At 35.4% G+C, this 16,862-nt stretch overlaps 1 protein-coding gene and 1 long non-coding RNA gene across 5 annotated transcripts in view; both read left to right on the forward strand.

Annotated features, from left to right (window-relative positions):
• The window catches only part of LOC149132080 (uncharacterized), a 5,200-nt gene extending 1,676 nt beyond the window's left edge, over nucleotides 1-3,524 (forward strand). For 2 of the 4 annotated variants that reach the window (XR_016245073.1, XR_016245076.1), the window contains exons 2-4: nucleotides 245-344; nucleotides 978-1,065; nucleotides 3,450-3,524. This is a non-coding gene — a long non-coding RNA (uncharacterized LOC149132080). Of the gene's footprint in view, nucleotides 5-244; nucleotides 345-977; nucleotides 1,066-2,078; nucleotides 2,118-3,449 lie in introns of all 4 variants that reach the window. The other 2 variants (XR_016245075.1, XR_016245074.1) reach the window with 2 other exon arrangements.
• A 1,270-nt stretch (nucleotides 3,525-4,794) lies between these two features.
• LOC149132081 (uncharacterized) lies at nucleotides 4,795-16,501 on the forward strand. The gene is made up of 9 exons (XM_089366196.1): nucleotides 4,795-5,174; nucleotides 6,097-6,196; nucleotides 7,312-7,399; nucleotides 8,396-8,434; nucleotides 9,396-12,031; nucleotides 13,102-13,201; nucleotides 13,938-14,025; nucleotides 15,134-15,162; nucleotides 16,450-16,501. The coding sequence occupies exons 1-5, from the start codon at nucleotides 5,138-5,140 to the stop codon at nucleotides 9,453-9,455; spliced, it is 324 nt and encodes a 107-aa protein (XP_089222322.1). The 5' UTR covers nucleotides 4,795-5,137; the 3' UTR covers nucleotides 9,456-12,031; nucleotides 13,102-13,201; nucleotides 13,938-14,025; nucleotides 15,134-15,162; nucleotides 16,450-16,501.
• Nucleotides 16,502-16,862: the final 361 nt, after the last annotated feature.

Consider the following 16,862-nt stretch of genomic DNA (forward strand, 5'->3'; position numbering starts at 1 on the left):
CCAGGTAAAATCCATGGCGTCATTATATCTAACTTTACGTTCTGAGTTTAAATTCCTACGTGGTTCATTTTGTCTTTTACTATTTCGAAGTAAAAAAAAAAGTACATACTAGATTACTGGCCTTATGCTAAAATTAGAAATCAATATTAAGTGCTGCATTATAAACAAAATATAAAAATATAAAGTTCTGCACAAAGAATATCATCTAATAAATTATAAATAAAGGGTTCTCTGTGCATTTTAGGTGTGGACATGGACATACTTTGTCCGCTATTAGCAGAAAGACACTGTAAGCTTTCCAAGCATCTCTTCACTAATGATAAATACGACCCTACATTTTGCAGGTATATATATTTTAACATTTACTTCTGATGATATACTCAATAACTAAATATTCATTGGCAGATACGTTTTTCTTCCTTTCTCTGAATATTTGACTATCTATGTCTCCATCTGATACACACTCAAATACGCACACATGCATACACTCTCGTACGTACATATATAGAAAACAATATATATGTATATATATATATATATATATATATATATATATAATCAATTTTTTTTCTCCGTGTTTTTCTCCTTGTCTCCGTATTCTTTCTGTTGAAGAGCGTAGCTCGAAACGTCAAAGACTTTCCGTATTCCCGAGCGCCATACTAATATATACTTTTGTTATTTACACCACCTGTCCTCGTCTGTTGTTATTATTTGTATATTCTCCCATATATATATATATATATATATATATATATATAAAGTTGACAATGTATTGACCGGTTTGCTGCTATAGCAAAAGACACTACCCAAAGAGTCACGCAGTAGGACCGACTTCCAAAGCTACATGTTTGCAAAATGAGCTTCTTAAATCCACAGACGTAATGCGCCTATAAAAATAATTCGCAAAGCTGTTTACAATATAATATTTACATCGGTTTATGATAAATGATATTACCCGATAATTTGTTTTCATTCAGGAAATTCTATAAGATGAGACATTGCCTCTTTGGAGTGATAAAGGAGTGTGATATATTTTACAAGGCATTGCTTTTCCAAAAATGTTCAGTAAGTTAGTTTTATTATATCTCTTGATTGTAAGCTCTGCTGTTTTGGAGAAGCAAGTACAATGCTATATTTACGTTTTCTAATGAATACTGTCTCTTCATATTGGTAACATATTTTCGCAGAAGCACAGCTGTTTCAGGGTAGGAGTACCTAGATTACACCGAGCCTAGTACTCAGCTGGTACTTATTTTATCGACCCCCCCCCCCGAAAGAATGAATGTCTAAGTCACCCTCGGCGGAATTTCATCTCAGAAAACAATGACGTACGAAATGGGCTATGCACTGTGTCCGGTTAAGGACAAAACTAGCTCATCTTTCAAAACATCTAACTTTCCTGTGTAGATGTAGAGACTCAAAGCTAATACAACGTGGCTTGAATATCATGACACCAGTGGATTCATGTAAAGCTAGAAGAGTAGCGGAAAGGGAAGGACATGCCCTTGTCCACGAGAGGATCCATTACAACCGTTGGAAAAATTGATCACTTCCTATTTTGAACGCAAGAAAGACATGCTTGCTGTCGAAATATCGTTCAAATAAATAACTAAATAAATACATAAATAATAATAATAATAATAATAATAATAATAATAATAATAATAATAATAATAATAATAATAATAATAATAGATATATTATTCTATACACATTTACACAAATTCGGAAAAACGATACACACACACACACACACACACACACACACACACACACACACACATACACACACACAAACACACACACACATATATATATATATATATATATATATATATATATATATATATATATATATATACATACCTACTTAGAGAACTTAGTCATGTCTGGATTAGAGTTGGCTTGGGTAGTGACTGACTTAATAGAAATTTATGACAAACATATTTGCGTTACTTTTGATACCATATCAAACTCAAGTAACGAATAATCAATTTGTGAGTTATATCCGGGGTTACTTTTTTAAAATTTAATTATTCTATACTTTCTGTTCTGATTCAACCATTTCTTGATTTCAGAGCCCTGATATGATTTAAAGTACAGCAAGTCATAATCAGGTACGTATAATACGCTACTGAATATTAATAAACTATTACTGTGACTGACATTGCCATATGCTTTCATTGAGGTTGAACTATCACTCATTTAACATTTAATGGCCCCGAAAACCCACTTCGTCAAACTCATGGAAACACTACATGGGTATATATTGTTATATATACTCTAAAATGCCGCATAATAATCACGTTTCCAGTCATTACCTCGAAATGGATATGTTGTCATGCTATTATACAAATTACAGAATTGTTGTTTTCCAACAAAATGAATTGATAATTACATAGGGTTTATTTAATACGTCTGTGTGGAGTCGCAATGGCCCAGTGGTTTGAGCAGCGGACTCGCGGTCATAGGATCGCGGCTTCGATTCCCAGACCTGGCGTTGTGAGAGTTTATTGAGCGAAAACACCTAAAGCGCCACGAGGCTCCGGCAGAGGATGGTGGCGAACCCTGCTGTACTCTTTCACTACAACTTTCTCTCACTCTTACTTCCTGCTTTGTGTCGTGCCTGTAATTCAAAGGGTCAGCCTCGTCACACTGTGTCACGCTGAATATCTCCGAGAACTACGTTAAGAGTACACGTGTCTGTGGAGTGGTCAGCCACTTGCACGTTAATTTCACGGGTAGGCTGTTCCGTCCATCGGATCAACTGGAACCCTCGTCATCGTAAGCGACGGAGTGCCAATTAATATGTGGATTTATGCTTGTTCTATAGAAACATATTTACCTATGATATATTGAATTGAGAATAGACTCTTAGTTTGATATTAATAGATAACCATTTCCATTACTCGCGCATATAATTTCCCCTTTGGCACACCTTGTTAGTGGATGGTATACACAATTACATCTACAACAATTCTCAGCTGATTCTTATTTTCCATCCCTGAACAGTAAGAATAGTCCGTTGTAATATATAGATAGAAGGTTTAACGTTAGCACGCCGGGTGAAATTCTTAGCGGTATTTCGTCTGACTTTACGTTCTGAGTTCAAACTCCGCCGAGGTCGACTTTGCCTTTTATCCTTTCAGAGTCCATAAATTAAGTATCAGTTGCGTACTGGGATCGATCTAATCGACTGGCCCCTTCTCCCAAAACTTTGGGCCTTGTGCTTAGAGCAGAAAAGTATTCATTGAATATGCGCACACAGACTCACTCTCACACACATGTACATATACAAGTAAATATTCAATACGTGCATTAATAAATATATGAACATACATGTATTCATTGTCAATTTTTTTATCAAAACCAATAATATCTGAGAAATGGAGCATACATATGAACATAAATAAGTACTTTAGATAAAAATATTTGTATCTTCATTACAGGTCATGATGGAACTTATATCAGCATTTGCAGTTGTTGTTTAAAACACTTCTAAATAAAGATTATGATGAGATAAATGTGTGTATATGTTATTTTCATTCCGTATATTTATTAAGCCTCATTGTCGTATATATATATATACAAGAGATTCGGTTAATTTTGTTCATCAGAACCAACCGTCAGTTGCCACACTTATTCTTGCAGTGGTCCTTCAGTTTTACAAAGCCCTGTAAAAGACCTCGGATGGTTAGGCCTCCAGCTAGGGCTTTCCCGAAACCCTTAAAGCCAGGAACCTCTCAGCACCCCCCCCCCACATATATACAGATGTACAGACAAATTTTTATGAAATATATAATTGGCAACCTAAAGAAAGAATTAAAATATATAATACTTCTTGCGATCAATTTATCGAAACTACTTAGAATCATATTTAATAATTAGCTATCGATAATAAATAATTCAGCAATACAATACAATCTACATTAGAGGCAATATAAAAATGTATCTGGATTCAAGGCTATGTAGCCAACATTTATACAAAATTGATGATCTCCATGTATTATCGATAATGCTAGTTAAAAGGTAAGTTATATATATATATATATGTATATGTATATGCATATACATATATATATATATATATATATATATATACTCTTTTACTCTTTTACTTGTTTCAGTCTTTTGACTGTGGCCATGCTGGAGCACCGCCTTTAGTCGAGCAAATCGACCCCGGGACTTATTTTTAGAAGCCTAGTACTTATTCTATCGATATCTTTTGCCGAACCACTAAGTTACGGGGACATAAACACACCACCGTCGGTTGTCAAGCGATGTTGGGGGGACACACATACAAACATATACACACACATACATATATATATATATACATATATACGACGGGCTTCGTTCAGTTTCTGTCTATCAAATCCACTCACAAGGCTTTGGTCGGCTCGAGGCTATAGTAGAAGACACTTGCCCAAGATGCCACGCAGTGGGACTGAACCCGGGACCATGTGGTTGGTAAGCTAGCTACTTACCACAAAGCCACTCCTACGGCTACATGTATGTGTAAATGTATATGCATATACATATACATATATATATATATATATAATATATATATATATATATATATATATATATATATATATATATATATATATATATATATATATATATATATATATACAGAGAGAGAGAGAGAGAAAGAGAAGGAGATAGAGATAGCGAGAGGGAGAGAGAGAGAGAGAGAGAGAGGGAGGGATCATTATGTATACAAATATGTGTGTATGTGTGTATGTGTGTGTGTGTGCGTATTTTTTATGCTTTAATCGTTTCGGCCATTGGACTGTGGCTCTGCTAAAGCCTTGAAGGAATTACGTGGAAGGAAACGGAGACACATGTGTTTCATCTTTTTCTTAAGCGTGCTACTTAACTTATGCCTCGTGTAGAAATCGAGAAGTTATGGGGACATTAGAAATAAAAATAGATCTTGTCAAGCGGCTATAGGAGACAAAAACAGCATTTCAAAATGAATGTAAATAAAAAAAAATAATCATCAAAGCTGTCTATTAGCATGCATCATCTAACTCTGAAATAATTGCCAACATCTGTCACTTGTATCTTCGTCGTGAAATTTGTCAATGTAGCTTGAGCAGAAGACGTTAAATTCTACTGAATATCGAGAATGATAACGTATGCTTTAATTTCCTTTCTAATTCTTTGTAAGTATCTATATATTATATTTTTTCTTTTATATAGAAATTTCTGTAGATGTCAGCAAGTGTAATTTATATATCATCTAAATAGACATATTTTTACTTTTACAACAAAGGGGCTGTTTAATGACCAGTCAGACCTATTTTTACATCTTAGCGACGTAATGTTGAAGAATTGAATAATATGAATAGATACGATGCAGAATAGTGCAGTGTGAATATTAAACACGTAACAACAAATGCTAGGGCAAGATATTTATAAAAAAAAAAACAAAAACAAATATGGCAATTTGTTTATGTGATCATTTATAAAATCTTAAACATACTTATTATTGAGGTTGTTGTTGGCACTCCGTCGCTTACGACGTCGAGGGTTCCAGTTGATCCGATCAACGGAACAGCCTGCTCGTGAAATTAACGTGCAAGTGGCTGAGCACTCCACAGACACGTGTACCCTAAACGTAGTTCTCGGGGAGATTCAGCGTGACTCAGTGTGGGACAAGGCTGACCCTTTGAATTACAGGCACAACAGAAACAGGAAGTAAGAGCGAGAGAAATTTGTGGAGGAAGAGTACAGCAGGGTTCGTCACCATCTTCTGCCGGAGCCTCGTGGAGCTTTAGGTGTTATTCGCTCAATACACACCCACAACGCCTGGTCTGGGAATGGAAACCGCGGTCCTATGACCGCGAAACCGCTGCCCTCGACGTCGTAAGCGACGGAGTGCCAAAAACAACAACAATATTTTCGTTGAATAGATAGATAAATACATAGATAGTTAGATAGATATTTTCATTACATTTCCCTATTAAATATATTCCGAGAAAAAAGAAAATCTTTACTAATTGTGAGGTTTAAAAATATATCATGCGATAACATAAACTGATATTTTTTTTTCTGTCTTTCATTATCTAATGTTCAAAATTTCAGATGTGGACACATACCACATATGTACCGAAGCGGGTAGAAGACATTGCGAATTTCCTATATATTATTTTCACCATGGTCGATGGGACCCTTATTTTTGCAGGTATATGTTACTGTTACCTATAGAGATAGGGAGCTGTAAATTTAAACAGCTATTTATTGACACAGATACAAATTTTTTGCTATTTACTTGTCTTATTGTCTGTCTGTCTGTCAGTCACTCTTTCTGTATTATGTGACTGTGTATATCATTTACACACACGCACGCGTGAACACACGCACGCACGCACATACGCATGCGCACAAATATAAACATGTATCGTTTATCCTTTACTTTATTCACTCATTTGACTGCGGCGATACTGGAGCACCATCTGGAAGTATTTTACCCGAAGAAGTCGACCTCAGGACTTTGTTTTTGCTAAACCCAGGATTTATTTTATCTGCCTCTTTTACCGAACCGCTATGTTACAGAGAAGTAAACGAAACAAATCTGTTTATCAACCTGTGATAAGGATAAATACAGACACAACGACACACACATACACTGACATACACATGTGTATGTATACATACACATGGGCATATGACGTAGTGGTTGAAAGCGCGGGCTACTAACCCCAAGATTTCGAGTTCTATTCCAATCAGTGACCTGAATAATAATAATAATAATAATAATAATAATAATAATAATAATAATAATAATAATAATAATAATAATAATAATAATAATAATAATAACAACAACAACAACAACAACAACAACACCATCGAAAAATACCTTAGGAATGAGAACCCATGTTAGAAATTTCCCCAAGACACCTGATGAAGCCTGGAGGGCATATCAGCCGAAGTGTTGTGTTAACAACAAACAAGATGAGGACGCTTATATATATATATATATATATATATATATATATATATATATATATATATATATATATATATATATATATATATATATATAAATCCTTCTGTTTCTATAAGTTTCACTTCCGTTGCAAAGAGGTTGAATAATCCCCTGTCACTGAAATGAAGTGTCTGTTTATACCTGATAAAAATAACCACACGAGACCTACTTTTTAGGAAAACAACCCAAATATGAAAAGCTGCTTCTATAGAGATATGTTATGTAAAATGTAATTCCTAAATTCTAACTTTCAAGCAAATGAAAATGTTAATAGTTTGAATATATCCTGACCAACGATTATCATTCAGGGAATTCCAAAAGAAATCGGAATGCATGTTGGGAATAATGAAAACGTGTGATGACTTCTTCCTAGCCTACTATCACCAGAAGTGTGTGGTAAGATATCTTTATTATTAAGGTCTATGTGATTCCGTAGAATGCTACAGAATTTAGAGTATACCGTTAGTGCTTTTGTGTGTATGTGTGTGTGTGTATGTATGTATGTATATATGTGTGTGTGTGTGTGTGTGTGTGTGTGTGTGTGTGTATCTATAGACATATAGTCATTTAAACAGAGTAAAATGAAAAAGAAAAAAAAGAAACAAACGTGAGGACGTATCACAAGCAAAATATTAATATGACGGTCGGTGAAAGAAGAGAGTTGTTGTTTTACGTTTCGAGCATAGCTTTATGCCGGAAACGAGAATAACAGGAAATTCCAATGAGAAACAAGGATGGGGGAAATAACTCCGACAGTCCACGTGCTGTTACATAACGTATGTGTATGCATATATGTGTATGTATGTATGAACGTACGTACGCACGTATATATATATGTAATCGAAATGTACGACGTAGTGATATCCAACCCTTTATATAAGAAATTCCTCGATTTTTCCATGTAAAATCCGAACGCGACACTTCCTGACCACCCGCAGATAGTCTTCATACCAGCCGTTCATACGAGAGCCAGTATTTAGTATTCTCTAACTGATAATTTCGAACGCTATTGGTGAAGCCTGATCAGTTGATCAATAATACACACACACGTGAACACACACATACTTATCGATGACTCTCAAATATAACTTCATTGACGCTCCAAATATTGATTCACACCACCACACGTTGGCTTCTCCTGGAAAAGGCAAATATGTAGGAGAGCTATGCGTGCATTCTAAAGAATAGATGTGTTTCGTTTGGATCAGAAGATGTACATAAATTTATGTTCGTGTGACTGTTGGTGTGTGTGTGTATGTGTCCATGTCTGTGGGTGCGTGTGTGTGTGTGTGTGTGTGTGTGTGTGTGTGTGTGTGTGTGTGTGTGTGTCCATGTCTGTCTCTGTGTGCGTTGATACTATACCTATCTCAATACCTAATTCTTTCCTTCCAGTTTTATGAAAAACGGAAAAGCTCAACCACTCGATGTACGGTAAGTAATACTTTAACACCACATTCAATATCACTGAAATTTCAGAATGACGTCCCTTCAATAAAATCTCCTTAACACCCTTAACGCTTAATGACAATATAAATTAAATTACATTGGAATTACCAGTCATTGTCCTGATATTAGCCCGTTATTATGTTACAGTAATTGTAAAATTTTAGACATTCAACTTTTCAAATCCCTATGATACGTCCCATTCTCGCCAATAAACACTCCAATTACCCTTGATCTTCTGATCGTAAGGTATTAAATCTCAATCTAACTTATACTACATCATAACCGTTTCTTCAATTATGCCGTCAACTCACCATTACGTTATCATATCTACTAACTATACAGTCACATTCATTCCCTAACTACGCGTGTCGGTCTAAGTTTTAAAAGTATAAGAAGTAGAAGTGACAATATGCACAACTGCCGAAGTTCAACACGCATGCTGAAAAGGAAACAAGTGTGGTGCCACATAAAGTTTGCGGAATCTCGTTGTTAGACATCCTATCAATGTCTACGCACGGTATATGGAAAATAGACGAGATAAATTGGCAATCGCAAGTGGTCTAAAGTATAGTATGATATTAATATAAACATAAATGGCGGTGCCCCAGCATGGCCACAGTTCATGAGCTGAAACTAGATAAAACGAATATGAAAAAAATGAATATACGAATTTCAAGAAAACGTATGTATTGAAACAATTATAGAGAATAATTCTGATTTGTTTATAAATTAATCGTGGAACGATTTCGCTTATTCTCATAGCATTGATGTAATAACACTGTAATAACAATTTGAAACTGCCATAGATGAAGCTACATCACTCTTTTATACATGATAAAACAATGCTTATTGTGTTTTCATATGGCACTAATATATACTGAATATCTTGCATTTATTTTTCATCAACAAAGATTTTTGTATAACGAGTGTCTTGTTTTCTTTACAGGTGGGGATGGTATTACCATTAACAATGGCAGTTATTAGCAAATCAGTCAAACATGCTTAAAATAAAGATTATATTACAATATGACTGCTATTTCCAGTGTCTGTTATGTTTCGATATTAATCTTCACTCATTTATACATGACAAACAATATTACTATGTAGGTATTTGCTATACTTATTTATATAAGTTTGTTTTTATTACTTGATTTAGATTACAGTTATAGATTTTGCATCTATACACACATATACATGTATGCATGTGTGTGCATGTATACACAAATGTCACTCTTGCAACATTACGTAGTTTTCATGAAGCTAATGTATATTTGTGCATGTTTGTTTGTGTGTGTGTGCATGTGTATTTGCGCGTGTGTATAGCGTACTGTTCCAAGAAAGTATTCCGTCTGATGAGTGATAAATATTATATAATAGACTCAATAACTATTTTTAAGAGCTATTATTAGTTTCATACCATGAAAGGAAGCCAGACTTATCAGACTACTTTGATAAGTGCCAACGCACGAAACTGTCGGACTGTGAGATACTTCTGTTAAATATTAATACAATAGATATATACAGACAATCTGAGTTCTAATTTTCCTCCTTGCAGCAACATAGCTTGAATCACTCTGACCTCCACAACTGCTCCTCTCTCTTCCCACTACCACCTGACCGGTATCGAACTAAAGCATTTCATCAAGCCGGTTACGCCTGCCTGGGTTCAGTGCCCTGGCCTTTGGTGCATTTTTCATTTATCCTTTGTGTTACATTACATAGGCCCGTTTGACGCTGGAAATGCCTTTTTCAGTTGTACTCGTATTATTATTAATTTTGCTGTTGTTATATACTTTAAATTCGTGTATCGTTTTAGTTTGGCTTGATTGATTTTGTCCTTGTATATGTTCTTGAGCTATTGCCCGAAACTTTCTGCTCTGGCGCTGCCAATACCACATGGTACGTATGTTTAAAGCGCGAAACCATTAGATGTTTTGGGCATCTATCTGTCTATCTATCTATCGATCGATCTATCTTTATGTCTGTGTGTCTGTCTGCTTGTCTTCCTGTTTGTCTGTATCCCTGCTTGTCTTCCTGTTTGTCTGCCTACATGACATATCTATCTATCTATCTATCTATCTATCTATCTATCTATCTATCTATCTATCTATCTATCTATATGTATATCTATCTATCTATCTATCTGGAAAGACATACATACATACAGGCAGATAGACAGATAGACCGACAAATAGATAGATAGATAGATAGATAGAGGCATCGATAGATGTATCAGATCTCAATCCTCTACACGTATAATTACTATGGTTTCTGATGTCCAACAGCAGGGACCACATACATTCGGGTATAAAGTGTATAAAACAATCCCAAAACGTAGCAGAAGGAGACATGTGTTGTATACACGATAAGATCTCCACTCCAAAGTATGCCATGTCCTCGACACATCTCACTTCTACAAACATGATCATTAAAAAAAAGTATTTAAAAAAGAGCTATTCAAAAAAGTATTTCAAAAATAAATTGGACGAATGATATTAGTAAATATACGTCCAAATTAATGTAACAACTGTTTTTTTATTACCCATGCGGGCTAACATAGAGGTGACAAAACAGAACATGTGGGACATAAAAGCATATACATAAAAAAAAAACAGAAATGAATGTTATAATGTATGAAGACATGAATTAATGTATGAACGAAGTATCTCATTTATTAATTATAAAAGAATTATAGAAATGGAAGAGTCGATTCTTGGCTCAGATAATCGGATATGAAATAGATGAGAATATCAGTAAAAAATACTATGATGCTTGAAAAGAAAAGGGAAATAAAACAGAAGAAGAACGTATAGGGAGACAGAAATGAACTTCTTGTGAATTGTAAGCTGACTTAGGAAAAAGGCGGCAGCTGCAGGCTGAGAGTGTGAAAGAAGAAAATGAAGAAGAAGAAGAAGAAGAAGAAGAAGAAGAAGAAGAAGAAGAAGAAGAAGAAGAAGAAGATTAGAAAGAAGAAAAGGAAAGAGAGAGAGAGAGACAGAGAGAGAGGAAGGCGGAGAGAGAGAGAGAGAGAGAGAGAGAGAGAGAGAGAGAGAGAGAGTGGGAAAACATAAATCAATGAAATTCCAACGAAATTTGATTTTCACTTATTATTTACAATTTCTTCAAATTTACGATATTGAAATATACTAGTACAAACACACAGTCACGCACAGACACGCACGCACACTCACACACCCTCAGGCACCTGTATATGTATACACACACACATATACATATATATATGTGTGTGTGTGTGTGTGTGTGTGTGTGTGTGTGTGTGTGTGTGTGTGTGTGTGTGTTTGTGTGTGTGTGTGTGTATTCATTCTCATAAATTTGCAACATATTTGAAAATTTAGTAGCTGAAGACTCCCCATAATATGAAAATAGTTAATATGTGAAATTGTGATAGGTCTTGTAATACATCAAGTAAGTACATATTTATATATGTAGTGATCGCGCACATCTGTTACAAAGTATTTTCTCCCGATTCCATATGTCAATGCGACGTGTACACTAGATGATACACTAGATGCTTAGTATCAGAAATGAAAGCTATTATCATCTTTTCTTTGTTCATTTTCAGTAAGTCTGTACTTTATAATTTTCTTGTATATTCAAATTCATATTCCTAGTACATTGTGATGAAATATTCAGTGAATCTCTCCCTCTCTCTCGTTGTGTATATACATACATACTACATACATATGTATTCTTTAACCCCCCCCCCCCCCCCCAGGAAAGCATCCTCTCTAGCTGTTTGATGACACACACAACCTGTGTCTGATATATTGTGAGTAAGGGAGCAAAACATACCCCTCTAGCTTTGCAAGACCAGAAGACCATGATTTCTGAGTCTTTACACGTCATCAATACTGGATAGCGGGGTCTACTAGAGATGGCAGTCATTCATCCCTACTCACAATTTACAGAGAAGTGCGACACAGCCGCTGATCTTGTACCATATATATATATATATATATATATATATATATATATATATATGTGTGTGTGTGTGTGTGTGTGTGTGTGTGTGTGTGTGTGTATATACATTTGCACATACATGCATACATATATGCTTATATGTATATATGTGTGTACACAGTGAATGTCTTTGTCCCACAATGCTATTTGACAGCTAGATACTTCCTCGTATCTTAACTGTTTGGCTAAAAGATCAATATTATTAGTACTACATTTGTAAAAGAAGTGTAGGCGCAGATTTGTTCAAATAAACCCGTCAAGGTGTTACATCAAAACAGTTGCAGTACAATAACTGAACAGAATAAGAGATGACACTTTCACAGAATATTCCAGAAATACGCAGGCCCACAGGCATAGTTTGAAAAATTGTCTATAAATTAACCTTAAACCTGAAAGCAGAATATAGGAAGACTTAACACACAGTGACATACCCACACACACTTACAAACACACACTCACTTACACATTCACACACTCATACACGGACAGAGTCGTGGTAGATTTACGCATTTAATCTTATGGTCATTATAACAAATTCTACTTTATCTCCTGATAGTTTGAATCCGGTTTTGCATATTTAAATAAAAAATTTATTTTAAAGGAAGAAAGAAAGATAAATGTCTGTGCTTTAAGTGCCTTTGGTGTCATTAACAATAACTTTTCAACTACAGGCGTTGAGATGCATGACATTTGTCCTGATTTGGCAAGAAGGCAATGTAACTTTCATGCGCACAATTTTCATAATTATGATTGGGACCCAGAATTCTGCAGGTATATATGTCTGCTCTAATACTTTTCATAGTTGATGCAATATTTAAATGTTTACTAATTTTCATATTACTTTTTCTTTGATCACCTGAGTGACTCTCTTTCTCCCTGTCTGTTTGTACATTAATATATATATATATATATATATATATATATATATATATATATATATATATATATATATATATATATATCCAAAATGCCGTAAATTTGTGGTTAATTCACATAAGTGAAAACATATTCTAACAGGGACTTGACTCACAAGGGGTAAAATATTCCGTAACTGTGGTTGAAACCATTTCACATTCTTCCCGGTTAAGAATAAGAACAATAAACATGCGTGTACGAAGTGAACGTCTTCCTTAACCTCATCGGCCACACAATTTCTCATGTGCTGTAGAGACTTGTTGGCATTAATAAGAACACACTGCTTTATGATGGCTGCAGTATTTTCTGCCTCAAGCGATGTCTTATTGATATCTCATATGTCGTTTATGAATGTTCTGCGCCACTGAGCATTTGATCATTCTATTTTTCTTTTTCCTTACAATTGTGTTGAGTTTGAAATCTGTCTTAGAAAGGCGTTGCTGTTCTAACCAGTGTATGTGATCTACTATCTTTCATCATCATTGTAAGTAGAATCCTTTTGATGAAAGAAGTTAAGTTCTTTTTCATTGTAACGTATCTACTTGCATAGTCTTGCAAAGTTAAGAATTATTGATTAACTACTCTTTTACAGGAGATTCGGAGCGAAAGCAGAATGTCTTTTCGGAATGACAACATATTGTGATGCATATTTTAACGGATATAGGCGCCGTAAATGTTCAGTATGATATTCCATTTTATTTATAGTGTGATGTTTTGGAAGATACCTGTCCACTTTCTGGTTGAATGAAATCCTGCCCCATACTATGATGTTCTGTCCTCCCCATGAGACTCTATCCACCACACAGCCATCGGCATGACGTTTACCCCATCTTCTCGAAATCCTAGCTACGCCATCTGCCACAGAAATGCAATATCGACTTTCGTCAAAGAAGACTACAGTCCTCCACTGCTTCTATCGTCAGATCTGTCTTTTTTGAGCCCACTGCAGACGTGCCTGTCGATGAGGATCTGTGAAGATGGGGCCACTAACCGGACGACAACAACACATATTGAAAGATCTCAGTGGGCGGCGAAATGCCTCTGCACAAATGGTTCTGCGTTGAGTCTCTCTGGTCTGCCTAGCTGATTCTGTTGCCATCCGAAATCAATCCTGCATGTGCTGTCGGTGCTGGTGGCGATCTTGATGTGCCGTTGTAGCCCTCGGTCGCCCACTGCGTGGATGATCATCCACGCTGTTTGTGGCATTGCATCGTTCTCTCAGCCGCTCAATATTCCGAATACTGCAGTTCACGTTACTAGCAATGACCCATGCACCATGAACAACATAGCGAGCTCCGATGGATTGCTCCCTCTGATTTCGTGTCAGTCTTGGCATGCTTACTGCTTCGATAAACGAATGACAAGCTGGTAAATGTGGGTGCTTTTATACCCAATGAGTTTGCACGTTCATCGCGAGCGTTACCATACACACGAAACATGATCGAGTTCGAATCCTACATGTAATGCTTGTGCTTTCAAGACAGAGTCATGTTGTGGGCTTGTGACATCTTCTTGATTTCAAATTACCTAGAAATGTGATAAATTCCATATAATCTCAATATAGTATGTGCAACAAATAATCGTTTACAGTGAAACGAGACATTTGTAGATCATTATATGTGCGTGTGTTTGTGTGTGTCTGCGTATATTTCTATGTATATCTATAATATATATACATATATATATATATATATATATATATATATATATATATATATATATATATATATATATATATATATATATATATATCTTGATATCATATATAATAAATGTTTATACTTTTAGGTACATGGTTTCGCACGGTAAAACGAAAGGTACGATTTATGCATTACATATTAAATATTTCATATCCTATAATACGAAATAATGATGAATATTAACATATCATTAGTAGCAGATATGATAGCGTAGGTATGTATGAACATATGTATCGGGCAATACATACGTGTGGGTGTATGTCTGTGCGCATGTATGTATATACATATATATATATGTATATCAGCACTCTATACACATGAATCTTTGTGAAAGTTAGTTGTTTCTGAGCATTGGACTAGATGTGTATTATGTCATAGCCAATACTATTTGTGCATGTGGAGGCGTGTGGCTTAGTGGTTACGGGTGATGGACACATGATCGTAAGATTGTGGTTTCCAATTCTAGGTTGAGCGACGTGGTGTGCTCTTGAGCAAAACTCTCCATTCCGCGTCGCTCCAGTCGATTCAGCAGGCAAACATGAGAGAATTTTGCGATGGACGGCCGACCCGTCAAGTTGGGGAATGTACATACCATTGAAATCGCCCATCTTGGAAACGCTTGTACCACTCGTGCGCATGCGCTGTAGAGTTCAAATGAAATCTGTGCCAAGCGGCTTTACTCTGCATATTTTAACTCCGTTACTATAGCAACAGCCCTGATACTTATTGATGAGACCGCGTATACGCTCATATTCTCAATACTTGATTATGTTTCGTTCGGTCTCATCGTCCTCTTGGCAAAGAAATGACCCAAAATAAGGTGAGCAATAGCATCACATGATATGTGATATCATCGAATTGGCAAGGTCTAGCCTTTTCACTGCATTATCATCGAAAATATATTTTACATCTTAGAATGACGTTTTATCCCCATATAAGGTAAGTTGGTATTATAATAACTAACACATCTCACCTATTTCCCCATTGTTTTCTACCATGTTAACAAGTAGTTATAGTACTACTATAGTTATGAAATAGTCTTTCTCCATATAAATATTTGATATTCATTCGAAATTTGTTCTAGTTTAATGGATTAGCAGTTTTAATTATTCCGTGTCCCAGCAATGATACCAATAAATATAAATAACATAGTCATTTGGCGAGTACAGTCACTCACTAAACTTTCTGAACATCGTTGAAATATATAAACACTAAGGTAAAATGAAGACACCGCTGCTGTAATTCATGTTACATTAATTTTATACGTATGTAATAACAATTCTAATAGTATTTATTGTCAGTCCTTTTAAACAATAATATGTAGAGCATATTGTATATAGAATCTGATTTCCATGATATACTAATGTATTTATTTCAATGCTGATTGTTTTCTTTTCATTACAGGTAGCAAACGAGTTACTATTAGGTATGCAATTAAATAAACAATACATAACTGTGTCTGCGTTATTTTGATTTTATGGTCGATAAATTAAGTACCATTACTGGGGTCGATCGAATCGACTGGCCCCTCCCACAAAATTTCAGGCCTTGTGCCTTGAGTAGAAAAGACTATTCTTCTTTGCTCTAAAATATTAATCATTTACGTAACACGATGGGTTAAGCACTACCTTATATATTCACATACAACCTCACAAACAAGCAAGCATTTAATATCATCCTCCAAAATCTTGCAACGCTCCATAAGGACCTCAGCTCCAGGAAAATCTACGTAACTATAAAATCATTAAGAGCAGCAAACAGCCTCAGACATTGAAAAAGATTCGCAGCAATGCCAAACTATTCTCTAGACCAACAGA

Source organism: Octopus bimaculoides, chromosome 18 (assembly GCF_046866305.1).
Source record: "Octopus bimaculoides isolate indiv1 chromosome 18, ASM4686630v1, whole genome shotgun sequence".
NCBI classification, from domain to species: domain Eukaryota; kingdom Metazoa; phylum Mollusca; class Cephalopoda; order Octopoda; family Octopodidae; genus Octopus; species Octopus bimaculoides.

What these genes read in the sequence shown, in the direction of transcription:
- LOC149132081 (XM_089366196.1), top strand. Translation starts at nt 5,138, where the DNA reads ATGATAACGTATGCTTTAATTTCCTTTCTAATTCTTT. An exon ending in AATTTCCTTTCTAATTCTTT is followed by an intron (nt 5,175 to 6,096) that starts GTAAGTATCTAT and finishes TCAAAATTTCAG; the next exon opens with ATGTGGACACATACCACATA. An exon ending in GCTCAACCACTCGATGTACG is followed by an intron (nt 8,435 to 9,395) that starts GTAAGTAATACT and finishes TTTTCTTTACAG; the next exon opens with GTGGGGATGGTATTACCATT.